Source organism: Eubalaena glacialis, chromosome X, assembly GCF_028564815.1.
Source record: "Eubalaena glacialis isolate mEubGla1 chromosome X, mEubGla1.1.hap2.+ XY, whole genome shotgun sequence".
Taxonomy (NCBI): domain Eukaryota; kingdom Metazoa; phylum Chordata; class Mammalia; order Artiodactyla; family Balaenidae; genus Eubalaena; species Eubalaena glacialis.
Window position 1 is genome coordinate 109,852,159 of NC_083736.1, and position 18,218 is coordinate 109,870,376.

The 18,218-nt window shown below is 46.6% G+C and overlaps 1 protein-coding gene across 3 annotated transcripts in view; it reads right to left on the reverse strand.

The window, feature by feature from the left end:
• TMEM255A (transmembrane protein 255A) overlaps window positions 1-10,285 on the reverse strand; it is a 46,768-nt gene extending 36,483 nt beyond the window's left edge. For all 3 annotated transcript variants that reach the window (XM_061178625.1, XM_061178624.1, XM_061178626.1), the window contains exons 1-2: window positions 10,126-10,285; window positions 3,424-3,566 (exon numbers count right to left, since the gene is read on the reverse strand). In XM_061178625.1, the coding sequence (XP_061034608.1) occupies window positions 3,424-3,566; window positions 10,126-10,183 (201 nt within the window). In that variant the 5' untranslated portion in view covers window positions 10,184-10,285. The remainder of the gene's footprint in view (window positions 1-3,423; window positions 3,567-10,125) is intronic.
• Window positions 10,286-18,218: the final 7,933 nt, after the last annotated feature.

An 18,218-nucleotide genomic window follows, 5' to 3' on the forward strand; every position in this document is an offset into this window, starting at 1 on the left:
AGTCGTCTTTAAATCTAGTAACTGCTCCCTAATTTCTGGTTTTATTGCAAGCGTACTTTGTTTATTGTGTTTTAGTTCTCCAGGTGGTTGCCGACCCACCTGAATTAGACTCCCCTGGGGTGTTTATTAAAATACACACCAAGGTGGGGAAACCACTGGCTTAGAGTTTATATAATACCTCTCTAATAACCAAACTATTCAATTAGTGAAAGCATCCCAGTCCCGGATAAATCTGGATTCTCAGGCACTTATTGTTTCAGAGGTATGAGTTGTTTATTGTATTTGTTATAACATGATCTGACCTATCAACTCAAATGGATTTTTCTGCTCTTCAATCTGCAGTCTTCCCCCCTTCACTTCCTAGAATTAAAACCCATTTTAAAGAAACAATCTACAGGAACTATAAAAGCCAAAAAATTAAGGTTAAACCATAGGGCACACTGCTAGGGCTGGCTCTCCTATTAACATTTCCATATTAGCTCTTAGCCAGACGCACACGCACAGACACACGCCCCCACTGCTTCAACTTCCAGTGCTAGCTGAACGTCAGGTACTCCAGTAACAACAATCACACGCCCTCCTTCCTTTGTTAACGTATTCCAACCCAGCCACCCACAGGCAGCTATTCTACAGAGAAGGTTCAGAGGCACCGTTCATGAATAGTAGTTGCTACTCTTAAGTGACATGGAAAATACCTTCCTCTCACCCAGGGAGAGTCTGAATCTTGGCTTGAGCATTTGCTCATCAGTCAGAAACCTTTTGCTAAATGCAGCTACCTGAAGCCCACGAAGTCACGCAGACCCTATAAATTGCTTTCCCAAGCCACCAAAATGCAATCTTACCCCCCCTTCCTCTGTCCCCCGCCCCTCTTGTGTTTAAAAATAAAAGCCAAGTCTGCTGATGACTGGTTTTCTTGCCTCACCACAGGAAGTGGACCGGGTGAGTTCTCACATCACATGCTTAGCAGAGGGCACCAGACGGTGTCTGTGGGACACCTGCCCTCGGCTCGGCTCAAGAGCTGCGAAGGAACTTCCCGGGAAGGGCGGGCGGCCTTCAGCAGCTGGGCCCCCGTGTCAGGCCCCGGCTCCTGCTAGGGCTATTGAGAAGGCAGACTGCGGAATCGGTGACCTAGGCAACAGGCGTCAGGCTTGGTCACTCACGGCGCCGGTTTGTCAAAGGCATCCATCTTTAATCCCTTCCCCTTCCTTTGCTTCTCTTTCCAACACCCCCCACTCCAAAAAAAGAGTAAAAAAGAAAAGAAACAAAACAACAGCAACAAAGCCGTCTGCCCTCCCTGATAACCTAAAATGTAAACAACAAAAACAAAAACCCATCCTAACCTTCCTTCCCGCTCTCTAGCAGTTACAACTGGTAAGTCATTTAGTTGATATTCAAAATACGATCCAACCTCTAGAGTTAGGTTTTAGGGTTCAATAACAGTGTGTGTAGATCCAAATGAGGTTTTTGTTTGGTTTTCTTTTTCTTTTCTTTTTTCCTCAATTATATTGGCAAATAAAATGGTATATATTTCATTTCATTTCATATACGTGATGATTTGATATAAAATGAGGTTTTGTATGCAAAGAGTTCAGCGTTTTCCAGAGTGGATTGCATGCAGCCCGGGGATGGGTAAAACAATCCACTGAAGTATGGAAAGAAACTATTTGAACTCTTGTTTCCTATTTTTTGTTTATCTAAAAGAATAAGAAAGAAATTACGCGTTACAGATATTCAATGAACAGACTGTCACTGGCGCCCTCCCTCGGTGTGAATGTCAGGTGACAAGGCGAGAGCTATCGTTCTGGAGGAGGGCAGGCTCCAAGCAGCAAAGGGTTGGTGGTGGGGCAGTTTACGTGTGCCCGGATAGTCTTATCTAGTCTTCACTAAACTAGTCCCAAGAAAATGGACAAGGAGTTTGGAAACACTCCTGTTGATAAACCATGAGTTGAAGATGACCCTAATAACGTAGCACAGCAAGAAAATGACAGAGCTGACCCTTGGAACTCTCAGGGTGAGCTCTTTGTCAGCCACACTGTGAGATCACATTAAAAAAACAATGATGGGGCTTCCCTGGTGGCGCAGTGGTTGAGAATCTGCCTGCCAATGCAGGGGACACGGGTTCGAGCCCTGGTCTGGGAAGATCCCACATGCCGTGGAGCAACTAGGCCCGTGAGCCACAACTACTGAGCCTGCGCGGCTGGAGCCTGTGCTCCGCAACAAGAGAGGCCGCAATAGTGAGAGGCCCGCGCACCATAATGAAGAGTGGCCCCCGCTCGCCGCAACTAGAGAAAGCCCTCGCACAGAAACGAAGACCCAACACAGCTATAAATAAATAAATAAATAAATTTATTAAAAAAAACACACACACACACACACAATGATGGGCTTCCCTGGTGGCGCAGTGGTTGAGAACCTGCCTGCCAATGCAGGGGACACGGGTTCGAGCCCTGGTCTGGGAAGATCCCACGTGCCGCGGAGCAACTGGGCCCGTGAGCCACAACTACTGAGCCTGCGCGTCTGGAGCCTGTGCTCCGCAACAAGAGAGGCCACGATAGTGAGAGGCCCGCGCACCGCGATGAAGAGTGGCCCCTGCTTGCCACAACTAGAGAAAACCCTCGCACAGAAACGAAGACCCAACACAGCCATTAATTAATTAATTAATTATTTTAAAAAAACAAACAATGATGCCCATGACAATCTGTTCATATCTGAGAAGAAAGCCCAAAATATTCAAAATTATCTAGTAAGCTATTTGAAATAACGACTTACAGCCACTATCTTTAGTGAGATTTCATGTGAAGTGCATATCACTCCCTGAAATTTTAGTTAGTGTTAGTATGAAGATATTAAAAATTAAAGTGTATTTCATTTTAATCTAATTTTTGAACTTCCATTTTTGTATGTTTTATGAATATGCATATAATTTGTAAATGAATAAATACACATATTTGAGGAGTAAACATTCCACATATTTTTCCTGAGAGGAGGGCAGGATGACTTTGGAGATCAGTGCTGTGCGTCACAGACTGTCAAGCTGCAAGGGTCCTCAGATTTCAGGTAAGGTCAGGTGACCCCTATTATATATATAGGAAAGCAGATGCCCAGAGAGGAAAGGACCTCAGCCTAAGGTTAACACTGCTAATTAGTAACATGTCCTAGACCAGAAAACTGAGGTCCTAAAGAGTGAGATGACTTGCTCAGGATCACACTGCTAGTTAGGGATGGAGCTGGGATTCTTCTGAGTCTTAGTCCAGTGCTCTTCGAAACCAGCCCAGAGCTGTTTCTCTATATAAAGGTAGAGATATATAAAGGAGGAAAACTGAGCAAACACGGAAACTCAAACAGAATTGAAAACCATCAGAGTAGAACCAAATGTCTGTAGGCAGCAAGCTACTGAGACCTACCTATGCCTTTGATACTCACAATAACTCCCGGGTAATAACCTCCAACAGTCACATTCTGGGTCCTGGTGGTTGCGGCGAGGCCCACCGTGAGAATCAACACGGACACAATAAGTAAAGTCACGGTGACATAGATGGAGTTTCGTTTCCTCCGATTAAAGGCTCCTGAAAGCACACAGAGAAACTGAAATTGCTCATTTCGGCTGGAGAAGGGATGGACTTACAGAAAAAAATCACTAGGAAGGTTTTTCTTTCCTACTTCAACTGGTAACTGGGGTTATCTCTGGGGAGTGGGATTATGGGGAAGGGATGGAGCTTTAGATTTTTGCAGTCATCAGGTGTTACGTTTACAATAATGTATATACGTTTCCAGTTTGAAAATAAACAACAGAAGAAATTGTACCAGTTACATAAAAACAAAACTAAACACATTCGATAAAAGATGTATCATACCCACTTAGTGAAGTGTTTCTTTTTTAAGCCAAATTATAAGGTACATGATAGATGGAAAGTGTACTGTGGAGATATTAAATGAAAATATTTTAAGGCCAATATGCAACTAAGAAGGGTTTTTTCATAAGCTGGAGATAGGAAATTTCATTTTCAGTGTAAATATCAGAACCAACCCAGGTACTGGGATTTTTGTTTTTTCATTTATTTCTGACATTTGCCACCTCATGTATAAACTTTAAAAATGGTGTGTTGGCAAGATTTGCCACATAACAAATGCGTGTAATAAAGTAAGTGTTTGGAGGCCATTAGTCCACAAAGATATGTATCGGGGGAGGTAGATGGGGAGGATTATAACTTACACCGTTTAGGCTTATGTGAGGGTGACATAAATACAGATGATGAGAAACCCGTTCTCCTACTCAGTGCTTATCGGACATGATAGTGCAAACCAATATTTTTTTTCGAAAACAGGCTTATTAAGTCAGATAGAAAAATGGTATCTAGACTTGCTTTTGAATTTAATTTTTTTTTTCTAAGGAATGAAGCACTGCTCAACACTCTGCGTGCGTTTTTTCTGGAGGGGGTTCTCAACAGAAAATATCAGGGGTGAGTTACCACCTAGGAGTTCTCATAAAAATAAGCAACTGGGGGACTTGCTATGAGAGTCCAGTTCTCTAGTGGGGAGCCTTACGACAGGGTTGCCCACTCAGGTGGCTTGGCTGTCATTTATGGGCCTAAAGAGGCCACTTGGGACTGATCGCAGGACCCCGCCATTCTGGGAGGCCTCGCTGCAGCCTCAGGACGCAGCTGCCTTTGAAGCCGCCCAGACTGCACCACTGGGAGGGAGGGGAGAGGGGATGAAGGAAGGGGGAGGGAGGCGAGAAAACCAGGGAGACCCAGGAGGCCTGATGGTGCTGAGAGGGAGGCACTGTGGCTGGCTCTGCAGCCCCCAGCAGATACCCCCTCCTCGAGGGAAGAAGAGCATCAGGAGTGCCACCCTGGGTGAGCCCCACCATCCATCTCGTCTCTCCCAGTGCGGTCCCTGCCCAAGGCTCCAAGGGAGGTGGGAGGGGCTGGCGGTCTCTCCCCTGACGTCAGCCTCGAAAGTGAGGGCCGTGACTCATCAGGGTCATTTCTAATACGGTACTATTCCAAGACCATTTTACATCGAAATGTAGAAGTGGCTTGAGCGTTTGGAGGCACCCACAGACTAAAGCGCTATATCGCACCCTGGGAGGAGAGGTAAAGTGAGTTGGGAAACGAGGCTCCTCTCCTGGGGGGCCTGAGTCCAGCCTCCAGTGGGAAAAACAACGGGACCGCTGGAGACACCTGTGACATCAGGGCCCTTTGTGTGAGAGGGCTATTTGGGATGCAGATGGGGAGCTGACTGCTGGTAAACAGAGGAGCAGAGCGGGGAGACACAGACTGCGAAGGGTTGGCGGGGGAGGAGCAGGATTTATTTCTTCTGTTTATCTGAAGGTTAGTTACCCCTCCTCTAGATTTCGAGGGACCTTAAATGAGCCTCCAAACCAGGATCCCTAAGTCCATTTGATGATAGCCAGTTCTCAGTGAATCTGCCAGTTGGCTCCACAGAGGGGCTCTAACATAAACTTACCGACATCGCCCCCCATCCCTGTCTGCATTTCTACACCATCTTAGCCCTCCCCGACCCCAAACTGGCCAAAGAGAGTGAGGGAACATCTGGAAACAAGGGTATTTTTGTGGCACACAAAAGTGTCTCAACACCTCACAGGGAAAACATGTCACCTTAGAGACTAGATGTGGGGGAGTGTGTGTATACAGTCTTTCTAAATTCAGGGTATCACTCGCCTGCTCCTTCCCGGCCAACTGGTTTTTGATCTTATTCACAGCTCTTGGGTCTCCTTTGCAAATACCACTCTAACTCTTAAAAGAACAGGAGCCAGGTCAGAAAAGTGACTCAGCAAACCACATGGTGTCATTTGAAAAATCTATTTTTTTTTTCCTGCTTTGGAACCTGAATTGAAAATCCAGTCAGTTGAGAAACCCAGGCAGAGATCCTGCAGCTCCACAGGGGCCTTGCCTCCAGATAGGATTAGTTTGGGATAAAATTCCTAAGAAAACTCTCCCATCACTAGGTTGAATATCTATTCTCTGTCCCCTCACATCCTCCCCCAAGTCACCCCTTATTTTACACTCTAAGGACTAAAATTGTGTAAAATGAAATTACTTCTAGCTGCACTTGGGGAGTTGACCATTTTGAGGAACCCCAGGGTGAATCCCTTTGAAAAGTGAAGAATCACCCCTTCCATTTATCTTTAGTGTCAATTTGACTGAAAAGTCACATCTACTTAGAGCAAGATGCACCTGTCCTCTAAAGGTGTGGCCCAGGCTCCCAAAAAGCAGCTCTTTTAGCTGCTTTTGTCTATGTCTACTTAGGACATTTTCCTGGCTGTTGTTCTATTTAAGAAGGGAGAAGTAGAGTTCTGTTCTTATTAGGGTACAATTTGGGGCCTGCCTAGATGTTCCCGTAAACACAGGAACATCTTATTCCAATTTTGTTTAGTAAATCAACATATCAAAAAACCCTCGGACACCATGAGGTACTTCAATAAAGCAGCAGGTATGTGAAAACAGTGCCCATCACAGTGTCTGATACCTAGTGAGCAGTCAATACTTGTTGAATAAATAAGAGTCAACATCTCAGAATCACTTCCTTTCTAATCAAAAAGGCTGTAGGGGGGAACTGTGAGAATAAATATGGGCTACGCTCATGGAATTGGTTTTTTACAATAGGGTACACCCAAGGGCTCCCCAGATCTAAAAGCTTTCTGGCCAACTAGTGTCACAACCCCAATGGCTCTCACTAGCCTGTCTACCTGGCACCCAGTATCTTTCTGTTTAGACAACAACAACCAGCCCTGCAACCAACAGCAGTGGGAGAGTCTGAATCCCGTCACTGGCACTGCCTGCCCCCCTCCGCCCCCAGCAGCCTCCCTGCAGAACTACTGCAGCCCTCCCTCTCTGCAGTGCCCCTCCTCCACCCCAGATTCGTGACGACCAGGATGCTCTGCTCTAGAAGGGCCCAATTATTTGCTGTCTCCACCCTTCCCAATACAGCCAGCTTCTCCCTCCTCCGAGTCCCCTCCCTGGTCAGAGCCCCACCTGCACTGCGGTCTTTGAATCTGAGTCCCTCCCTTCTTCTGAAACCTTCTCAAAATTCACCTCCTCCACGAAGTTTTTCTTGATCAAGCTCACTCTAATCACTCATTATTTCATGTCCCTGAGTTCCTAGATACGTCACTCAGTAAGTATATTAATTATAACTGCTACAATTACAGTTGTAATTGTGGGTCTGGTCCACAACCCATATGATGTCCACCAGTTCCAGGATTATGTATCTGACAGGAACCAAGGTGTGGGTTGCCAGAAGGTAGGATGATTGTCTCTGCTCACTTGTTTTTCTACCTAGTACCTGTTCTTGATTCCACCCCTTGATTATAGGGTGTGTAATCTCTGTCAGAGTGCAGCAAGGATGGAGGCCCAGTATCCTGTCCTGTGCACTATGTTGTTGCTGACTGGCTAATTCTTCGGGCTGATCTTTGAACCGATTCGGATTTGCTTACCTGAGTCAGCTTTGCCATACAGGGAGGGTCCCAGAAGTCCCAGCCTTGAGCATCGGTGGAAACAGGTGGCTGCCCACACAAGAGCCTCAAGGCTCTGCCAGTCTCCCAAACATTTCCTTAAAGGTGCTGAAATCCCCCCTTTGGGCAATTCTTTGACCGGAGACATCCAAGGCCACCGGTGAATCACAAATATGTTATTTGCAAGGGAAGGAGAGCCCCGCTGTAGTAGAGGAGCCTTAGCGCCTGGGGGCGGTGTTGCCAAAAGGGAGATGGGGGTAGCTGGGAGGGGATGAAGGGGCGCCGGAGTCAAATTACCAGCCACGTGCCTGCTCCGCCCCAGCCAGCCAGCAAGCGTAGAGTGCAGGCACCTTGGTGCAGTGTGTGTCCGTGTGTTTTATATTTTATTGTTTTGGCTGCGGTCGTGTCCTGCCAGTAGAGGGAATCCCCTCAGAAATGCTGCCCTTGGAGGCTGAAACACTAACCCACCCACCTCTACTTCCCTTCCCCCCATGCAAGGGAAGGTGGCGTTGCCAGGGCTGAGTTAAGTGGGAGTAGCTCCTAAGTAGCCTAGACGCTGATTCAGGCCTGGGCTGTGCGGGACCAGCGCCAGGGAACTCCGGGGAGACTCCCCTGTCCAAACTCTGGAAACCCAGGGTTACCACTCGACTGGGGAATTTGCTAGTGCCCTCGGTCTGCGCACTTTACGAAGCGGGCTGCGTGGAGAGGGCTCGCGCGTCCATACGGGATCTGTGATTCTTTCCCCTCAGTGTCGAGTCTGGGCTGGGCGAAGCCCACTCATCTTCTTGTTGCGCAGATCTTTCGGGAAACGCATGATTGGCTGAGGGCCCCTGGGAGCCCAAGAAAGAACTCTCTTCATCTCGTTCCCCAACCCACAGAGCAGGGTGCCAAGGAGCAACGCTCTACGCCCGGGGTCCCTAACCTGCCCACTCCCGCACGGGCAGACGGGCGGGCGCGGGCGGCCGGGTTTGCAGGCGGTTGTGGCCCACTGCGGGGATGCGCGCGGCCGAAACCTCGTACTCTTCCACCCAGCCCTCCCTCGCGCACCGGCCTGGCGTCGGGGAGCCAGGGCTGCGTTGGCGCCACAGCTGGCCAAGGTGAGGAGTGCATTCTGTGTGCGTGTGCTTGTGCGCGTGTGTGCGCGCGTGTGTGTGTGCGCGCGTGTGTTGGGGAGAGAGAGCTGGGGGGGGGGCTGGTACTGCTGGGTTCTGGATTCGGACCCGAGTCCTTGGCCTCATTTGTACCACGTTGCAAATAACTACGCCCTTAAAAATAAAAAAAGAGCAAATTCTTATACTGAATATGCAAAACCACTGGAAATACGGATCTTTCCACCATCCAGGAGATAACACTTTCTGGGGCCCCTCCGGTGAACGAATTCTGTTGAGACGGGGTCTTTTGCAGGCAGTAGGGAGCTCACGTAGCGGGTTCAAACCCCTCCCCGCCCCCTCCCCTCGATGTTCCCGCAAATTCTTCGGAGAAGACCTGAGCGGACTGGATGGCAAGAATTCGGGACGGAGGGATTTTTGCAGAATGTAAAGTATGTTGGAAAGAGAGAGTTCGATTTGGTTAAAGTGTATCCGAGGCGAATTTTAAGGTTAGGTGGGATCATGGTTTGACAATCCCCTCCCGCTCTCCTGGGCTCCAAATTAATTTCTCCGCCCAGTGAAATCATAGTACTTGGGAAGGTGCCTAACCGCTGAGTGGGACTGGGGTTTTTGTTTGCTTGTAACTACCAAAAAGCAGCTTCCAGGGGCAGCCAAGTTGGTGCCTGGAGGCAGCTGTCCCCCACTTTTCATGAGGAAAGGTGTTGAACCAAATCAGGCTAGTGGGTTTCCCCCCTCCCCCTCCCTTCCACCCTGAGAGGAAAAGCGCGACTTCAGAAGACGCGCGGGCTCGCGCTCTCTTTCTTTCTCGCGCTCTCACTCGTCGTCCCCCCTCTTTTTTCACACTCACGCACAATTCCGGGCATTTGGAGCAAAATAGGAATCGAATTCAAGGAATGTTGATCCTGCCGCTGCAGACGGCAGGGCTGGGCTGTCTCGAGTGATTCCTCAGGAATTCCCCTCCTGCCAGCCCCCCCCCCATTCTTCTCCCCACCCCCCGCCGCCCATCCCCCAGGGTTGCGCAAACCCCCCATCAGCGAGGTGCAAGTCAGGCCTCCCCCCACCGCAGCTCTGAATTTCAGGGCAGCTTCGACAGAGTTGGGAGGGGGCGAGGACCGTGCTTCTTCTAATTCTCGTTAGTCGTGAGCTCTTAGAAGTGACGGGGACTTTGCAAAGAGGGAGCGTCTAATGGAAAGCGAAGGCGCAGGTTGCAGGGAAGTGTTTTGATCCCCAGACAGCTGGGATTTACCACCGGCTGCAAGACTGTCGGCACACGCACACAAACACGCACACACCCGCACTCCGGGGCAGGGATACTCCGACGCAAGCTGGGCGCTCGCATCTCCGCGCGTCGTCCCCGCCCCCGCCGGGCCGCTCCCTTGGGGCTCGGGTCCGGGACCCCGACGCTGGGGCGCGCGGACCCCCCTCCCTCGCCCCGCTTCCCGCTCCCTGGCTCTCGGGGCGGCCGGGGCGCTCGCAGTCCAGGGGGCAGCGCACTCACCCCTTGCCGCCGCCGCCCCTAGGCAGGGCGGCTAGACTTACCCATGGAATCCGGCAGGGACATGTCGCTGGACCGCTGCTGAGTCAGGGACTGATGCATGGTGAAAGCTGCCCTGTGGCCCCGGCCCCCGAAGCTGCTTCACGCGCCCCAGGCTCAGGGCGCCCCGCAGAGCATCCTACTCCGCGCTGCCGCTCCCCGTCCCTCCCGAGAGCTGAGAGAGACTGCCTCTGGTTGCGAGCTGCAGCCCAAGTGCCGCCTCCCCCTCCCTTCCCCTCTTCTCCCTCCCTCCTCTCCTGCCTCCCTCTGCTCCGGGAGGCAGCAGCATTGGCGGTCCGAGCAGCGACGTGCGCTTGCGCAAGACCCCCTCCTCCCTCCCCCTCGGCCCCCCCATCCTAGTTATCCACCTCCCAGCCTCCCAAGCCAGACAGGGAGCCGTTTTAGCCCCTTGGGGCCAGGACTGCGTAGAGAAAGAGGGGGAGGCTACAACCTGGGGCTGACCGGTCTCCTCTGTAGTTTGGAGCGAGGGTCTTGCGCAAGCACCCTGTTCTAGGATTTATAATTAGGGAGGGGGCAGAGTAAGAGGTTCAGAGCTGAGAACACACACACACACACACACACACACACACACACACACACACATTTGTGCAGGTTTGGTCTTAGTGCTTCCAGAATGACATAATGGAGCTGGAGATGATCCAGAGAAGGGCCACTCTATAATCAAGGGGATGGGGGAGGGTGGAGGGGGCTGCCATATGAAGATAGATTAAACAAATGCAGACTCTTTAGTCTAGAAAGATGAAGGCTGGGAAGGGATGTGACTAGAGTGTATAAAATTATGCAGAGATGGAGCAAGGGAACACAGCCTTATTCACCAGATCTGAGAATTCTAGAACCAATAGCCCCCTAAGAGCTAGAAGGAGATTCAGCTAAAGCAAATATGACTCTGCATCAGCACCCGAGTTTGTGCTTTTGTTCAAGGTGCTTTTATGTTAAGGATCTCATTTTCTCATCACAGCAGCCATGCAAGACAGGAAGAAGAGGTATCGATAACCCCATTTTACAGATGAAGAAATTGAGTCTCAGAGAAGGGATGAAAATTTCCTGTTCTCACTCAGCTAGTACGTGACAGAGGTGGGATTTGAACCTAGATCTGTTGGACTCCCAGCTCAGCGCTCTTCCTGCTACGGCAGCTAGTAGAGAAATGCTCTAGATTTTCTCTAGTAGAGAAATACTCTATCTAGTATATTGAAAACCTGAGGAATTCATTAGCCCCAAGAGGTGAAATAGGATGAAAACACAAGTAGCCTTGGAAAGAGTGAGAAAGTCATGGCTGACAGACCCACTGTGCATTGCTAAGGGAAACTGGGGATGTGGTAGGAATGTTCCTGATCTTGGAGAACAACCAAGTCCTTCCCCAACCCATCCTCCCAGACCCCATTAGGATATTGGGCTGGAATCACTACGTTGTTGGCCCAGAGGGTGGTTCTGACGTCCCCAAAAGGGCTGAACAGGATGAGGCCTCCTTGGAGTACCCCAAGATATCTGGCTGGTGGCCAAGGGAGGAGGAAGGTGAGGAAGGGGAGAGCAGTGGGCTCCAGCTCCTTCTGGAAACTCAACCCTGCGGGCCTGGCATTGCAGGGAATTCACCTGTTTGAAGGCACTCATTCTGCCCCAGTGAGAGGTCCCAGGTTCTGCTTGCCAGGTCTCCTTCCAACCACCTCCCCCTGATGACTGCTGCAACCCTCTCTCCATGTGCACCCTCAAAACATCCCCAAATAAAGTATAAAACACTCCTGAGAGTTGGTGGGATGAAGAAGAGTACTTGGTTCTTTCCAGCTCTGGCTTGCTAATCTACTGCGAGTCTTCGTTTCCCTATCCAGGAAATGGAACCGAGGGCCCCTGCCCTTTCCCATCTTCTGAAGGAAGAAAAGAAGCTTCCTGAAGGTTGAAAAGGAAGCCCTTTGTAAAGAACTCAGGGCACCCCAGGGGCCACGCTGAAGGCCATGTCAGGTATTATTAGCAGCTGTACACTATAGATGCAGTTTAGAAATCTGTGATACATGCCCTAGATAGAGACAAGATGCCCACTATTGTAGGGGTGTGTGTCTTAAGCATGTTTGGCATATGTATCAGTCTCCATAAACTCCACAAAGGCAGAGAGAAACCCCATATGTACACTCTTGCCATGTTTGTCTCCAGTTCTGTTTACTAGTCTCTTCCTTCCCCCACTCTAGATATCTCATATATTTAATGCGAAGAACTCCTGCAACCAGCACTGATTTCTCAGGAGTACTTCATAATTAACTGATTTTGTTTCTGTGAAAGTAGCCTTGAAGAGGTTTTTATACAGGCTGGAAAAGACAGCTTCACACCTTCTTCGGGGATTTGGGCCCCCCAATAGCAACCATACAGCTAGAGATCCCTAAAGAAGCCAGATAGAAACTTGTTACTATGCTCGTTTCGATGCGTATAATGAGGACTTTTCACTTTAGAGAGAAGCACGTTACGGGATAATTGACACAGAAGGCGTATGTAATCTGACCTTTATAATCAAAGCCGTAAACTGGGGAGGTGCCCTTAATGGAGGTGAGCCTTGCTTTATGCAACATCTGTATTCCTGAATCTGGCGTGAAAATGAAACACTATTTTAAAAAATACTAGAGGAGCTAGCTATTTCAAAGAACTGCATACTGTACATTTCCTTCATACTGTCTCTCGGGGTACCGTATGGGACTTGGAACACAGCAGGCTCTCAGTCAAGTTAAAAATGACTTTGAGACCAGTAGCAGTGACAATAGCAGCAGCTGCGGCAGCTCAGAGAGTAGTAGCAGTCTTCTCCCCAGAGATGCTGTGCTTGTTTGGTCAGAGGATCTGGGATAAGGGGAGGAACTAGAAGGGGAACTTGGGGAAAAAAACCCACAGCACATTTCAACTGAGCCTGGCACAGAGACCCCCTTTCCTCCAAAAGAAAGTTTATTTTAACTCTGAATGAGCTGGACAATTAAAAAGCAAGAGGCGAATTTTCATGGGCTCTATTCTGATTTTCTTCATGTCAGAACACTTGTGGGTTTTATACATAAATCAGCTCATAGTAAAATTTACCAATAGGCAAGCCACCTAGATGAAGAAACGGGTCTTTCATGCTAATGAAGGCTACTGTAAAACTGCTTTTCTGATAAAACTAGTTTCTGATAAAAAAGAAATTATTAAAATGGCTTAAAATGAATCCTTTTCATTGCAAGCTTAATCAAGCATACAATGTTGCCCTAGGTTGCAAACTGTTTTATAGCATGAGGAAACGTTTGCCAATGGGGCTGCAGCCTGCTTCTCTCCGTCTTCTTCAAACCAATGATGAGCGCGCTCCCCAGAAGCCTTCAGACCACTAGAAAAATGCCAGATGGCACTCTGCCTCTAATATGTTCGCCCTGGGAATAGTCATAGCACTCCATCACTCCCTTATTTTGATGATCAGTTTGACTGCTCAAAATACCGTAGTACCTTCCTGATTCCAAATATGGGCATGCAAACTAGAGGGATCATGTCTACATGTGTACCCAAACATACATGCATTCATGCATATTTGAAATAGTCGCTGCACAAGTATTCACAAATGCACAGACACGCATACACACACATACCTATTTACATCCTAACCATTCCCTCTCCACCGTGGTTACCACCACCTACCTCTCAGCTCCAGACTTGAGTTGACCAAGGATAGAAAGGAGCTTCAGAATAATGGAGAGCCTGAAAGAGTCCAAACATCCCTAATTGAGGCTGGAGTTGTGCCCACCGGGCTACCTTAGGTCAATGCCTAGTACCCAGTGCCTGCACCACAAAGAGCTGAATCAGAGGAGAGCCATGGTTGATGATGTTATTTTGCTCACGAAGCTTGACTAGTTCCCATCATCAGCTGGGCATTTTCTTTGAGTACCAGGAAAATCGCCACAACACCAGGAATAAAGCTGGTACTTGTCTTTACTTGTTATTGTTTTCTTCCTATTCTGTGACCTGCTTCAGTTACCAAACACTATATCATAAATAAGTGTTTTCCAATACCAATACAAAATTTTTGATAACATGATTTTAAACGGATGGAACATCATTTATTTATCATTCCCTGGTATGGGATATTTTAGAGGTTTCTAATTTTTCACCATTATAAATAACACAATGAACTAAATATTTGCATCCTTATTTCCATTGGATACGACGTTACCGTGGACTTGTTGGTTCAAACGTTTCAAATATATTTCCCAATTAAAACATTTTTATCAACATACAGTAAAGTGCACAGGCCTTAAGTGTACATATCGATGAGTTTCTACATAACTATACTCCTGTAACCACCACCCAGATCAAGATGTTGAACCTTTCCAACATCCCAGATGGCTCCCTTGAGCCCCCTTCCCAGCCAATAACCCTCCTAGAACGTAACCACTATTCTGATTTTTATCATCCGAATATATTTAAGGTTTTTAATAGATATTGCCAAATTGTCCTCCAAAATATTTGTAGCAAAGTACATTCCCACCATCAGCATGTGAAAGTAGCTGGGGCCTCGCACCCTCTAGGCTTTACCTTGCAAAAGAGATGTTTTAGCACTTAAGACACACCTGGTTACAGTCAGCGACCGGAAGGGCCAGTCAAGAAGCCAGCTTGGAGTTCAGCTGGGCACTAGGCATCCAGTGGGAACCACAGATCTAGGAGCCAGAGGTGGAGGGCAGGCCCAGAAGGCAGGCAACGACACACCACAGTCCACAAGTACCTTAGAAACTGCCAACTGCTCAGTTGTTTTCTTGTATTCATTACTGTTCTCCGTTGCACATACCCAAAGTCTTCTTTTTTATGCAGCTTTCAAAATTTCTATAGTGATCACTTAGTTACGCCTGGTACATAGTAGGGACTTAAATACTTGTTGAATATATGGCACTTTTTATCCATTGCTTTTTTCTGCTTACTGAAATAAAACATGACACTGTAAATATTCTCCAAACTGCAGAGATGCATGATGCAGCAAATTACCCTCTCCCCACAATTCTACTCCCCAGAGATAACAACAATTTACGGATTGGAGTGCATCTTTCCTGATTTTGTTCTCCATGTATACTTTTCCTTTTGTTTGTTTTGAGAGTTAAATATTCCTTTTAAAAAGTAAATTTTCTCAATAATAAAATAATATATTTTTTGTTAGGCATTGTAAGTTGCATTTAGTAACGTTCCAATATGCCACATCAAAGTTCATCTTCAATCAGTCAAACCCAACAGTAGTTCATCCTTGCACAATAAAACCCCCTTCAACTTATATTACAATACCTACTTAGCTCTTATGGGCAGGAAATGGAAATTACATCTCGCTTCTGATCACTAACGTGTGATGAAGAGTATCAAGAGAATTATATGAAAATGAATATAAAGAAATGATTGTGATTTCAAAGTACGTGGTTTGGAAACATTACCAAAAGCATAAAAAATGATACAGGTATACATACTTCTAGTAAGTTCTTGATAGGAAAGTTCTGAAGAACATACAACCTGTTTCTTCCTACAGAAAGAAGGTAGTTTCTTTTTAAAATCAGTGTTTTTTTCCCCACAGAATTTCACATTTTCCTAATTTGAAGGCATAAAACAGAGAACAATAATGCATGCAGCAATGAATACACTAGGGAAATCTTGATATTCAAAAAGGCTAGATTATGCTTTTTTGAATTTTAGAATAAATGTGACAGGTTAATAATCACAAAATGTTAAGGTTAGAGCGAGATCAGTGAGTAAACAAAATTAACATATTTTATACTGTAAACTCTTTATTGAAGGAAAAACTCCATACAGAAAAATTCACCATATGTACTGCTTTACAATCAGGAAAAAAGGGCAGGAGATGATGTTGAGTGGCCTCAAACCCACAGGAATGGGTTGGGGGATCATTTGGTGGGTTTCACCGTTTGGATGCCCTGGTTTACCTGCCAGAGATGGTGGTTGGTGGGGATCGTCGAATAGGATTCAGTGAAGCTGTAACTGCCTTGTTTCTTTCCTCTAATTAATTACAGAGCTCAGTACATCCTTTTCCTTTATCCCCATCAAATAACATTCATTAAACACCTAATTAGATGTGGCATTGTCGCGGGCAGGGGCGTGTATGTCCAACTGCTTTTTTCAGGTTTGACTGGAGAGGATTTCTGTGTTCAGTAGTTTCTGGGAAGCAATAGATTTGCTCCCAGTTCAAACTGCTCCACAGAGCCTTTAAAAATGTTTACACTCTGTGACCCAGTAATTCCACTTCTGGGAACCTGTACTAAGGAAAGAGAAATCTGGACTAAGATTTATGTGCAAGGATGACCATGGCAATGTTATTTATAATAAGGAGAAAAATTGGGGTAAAAAACCCCTGAAATGCCCAAATTTAGGGGAATGATTAATCAGATGATACCACAGCCATATGATGCACATAATATATAGCTATTAAAATTGGGTTTTCAAATGTTAAGGACATAGAAATATCCATAATAATGAGCGAATACATAGGTTAAGAACTGCATGTATAGTTTGATCCTGATTTTGTTTAAAATTGCATATACATGCACAGAAAAATGCCTAGAAGGAAAGTCATAAACATTCACTGTAGTTACCTCTGGGAGGTGGAAGTACAGGCGACTACCTTCTTCTTTATACTTTTCTGTACCTTTCAAATATATTCAATGAGAATGTATTATTATTCACATTAGCCCCCCCAAACCCTCCAAATTCTATTTTATAAACAAATTAAACAAACAGGTGAATGTTTCATAATTGTACTCTGTCCTCCCTGCGGTGTGTGCTTGGGGCCACTCAGGGCTCACTTACTCTGGTTCTTCTCTCTCTCTCTCTCTCACACACACACACACACAAGTACACACACACACACACACACAAACGCGCGGCTCTGCTTTCAGTCTTCCTTGCCTGAGCGCAAGTTTCAGGCAAGGTGTCACCTCACTAAAGGGAATCTGTACTTCTCTTTCATTGTGTGATTAAAGCTTGTTGATGCTGGCAGGTGGCAAGTACTTTTTCTGGTCCAGCTCTTTCTATGCCCCTGAAATTACACCGGTAGGGGGCTGTCTACTCTGTGAATTGCCTGAAAGGAACAGCTTTCTGGGAAACTGACCTGCCTGGGAAGATAAAAGGAACTCTGCCTGGGGTAGGGTGGGGTGGTTGGAATTTGAGGGAAAGATAGAATATAGAGAGGGATAAAATGAGCAGCTTTGTTTATTAGGATACCGTTAGTAAGGTTGTATTTTAGTGTCTTGCTGTTTAAAAGAAATACAGCACTGCAGTTCAGATGGTCCTGTAGGAAGTTCTGTTGAAGGTGAAATGCCCCTAACTCCATGCCTTCCTCTCAGCTCTGCTAGGAACCCAGATCCTGCTATAACGAGGAAGCAGTTGCTCAGTAAAGTCTGCCTTCCTTTAACAAACAGCCAACGTGAGATATGCACCTAAATTTCGAACAATACAGAAGTGTATAAATTAAAAAGTGAAATTCTTTCCCTCCCCAATCTCACTCTTCAGAGGTAACCTCTATTAAAAGGCTGGTGTGTATTTTCCTAGACTTTTCCACTTTTGCTATGCATATATAATAAGTATATGCATACACACACAGAGACCTACATACATAGGTAGTGAACAAAAATGGAACCAAACTATAAATATTATTCTGCAACTTACTTTTTAAAAAACCCAATGTTATTTCATGGGCATGTTTCCATATCAGTATATATAGGTTTACCTCATTTTTTTAGCAACTGCATAACATTCTGTCGTGGGAATGTTTCAGACTTATTTAGCCAACTCTGCATGGTTGGACATTTAATTTAGTTTCAGTTTTTCATAGTTACAAGCAATAGTGCAATAAACATCCCTGTACATATACCATGGAATCATCTTAAGGGGAAATCTTCTTTCCATCAGCTGTGCATTACCTAAGCATTAGCAATTAGTTTCCTGGGCTCTGGAGAACAGTTTTTAATGGCCATGCCAAATGTTCTGTAGCATCCCGAATGGTCCAAGGCATCCTTTCCAATTAAGTCGCAGCCTACTACACACTGCATTTTAAACGACATTATGCTTTAAGGACAGGGCACTGTCTTACATTACTGAC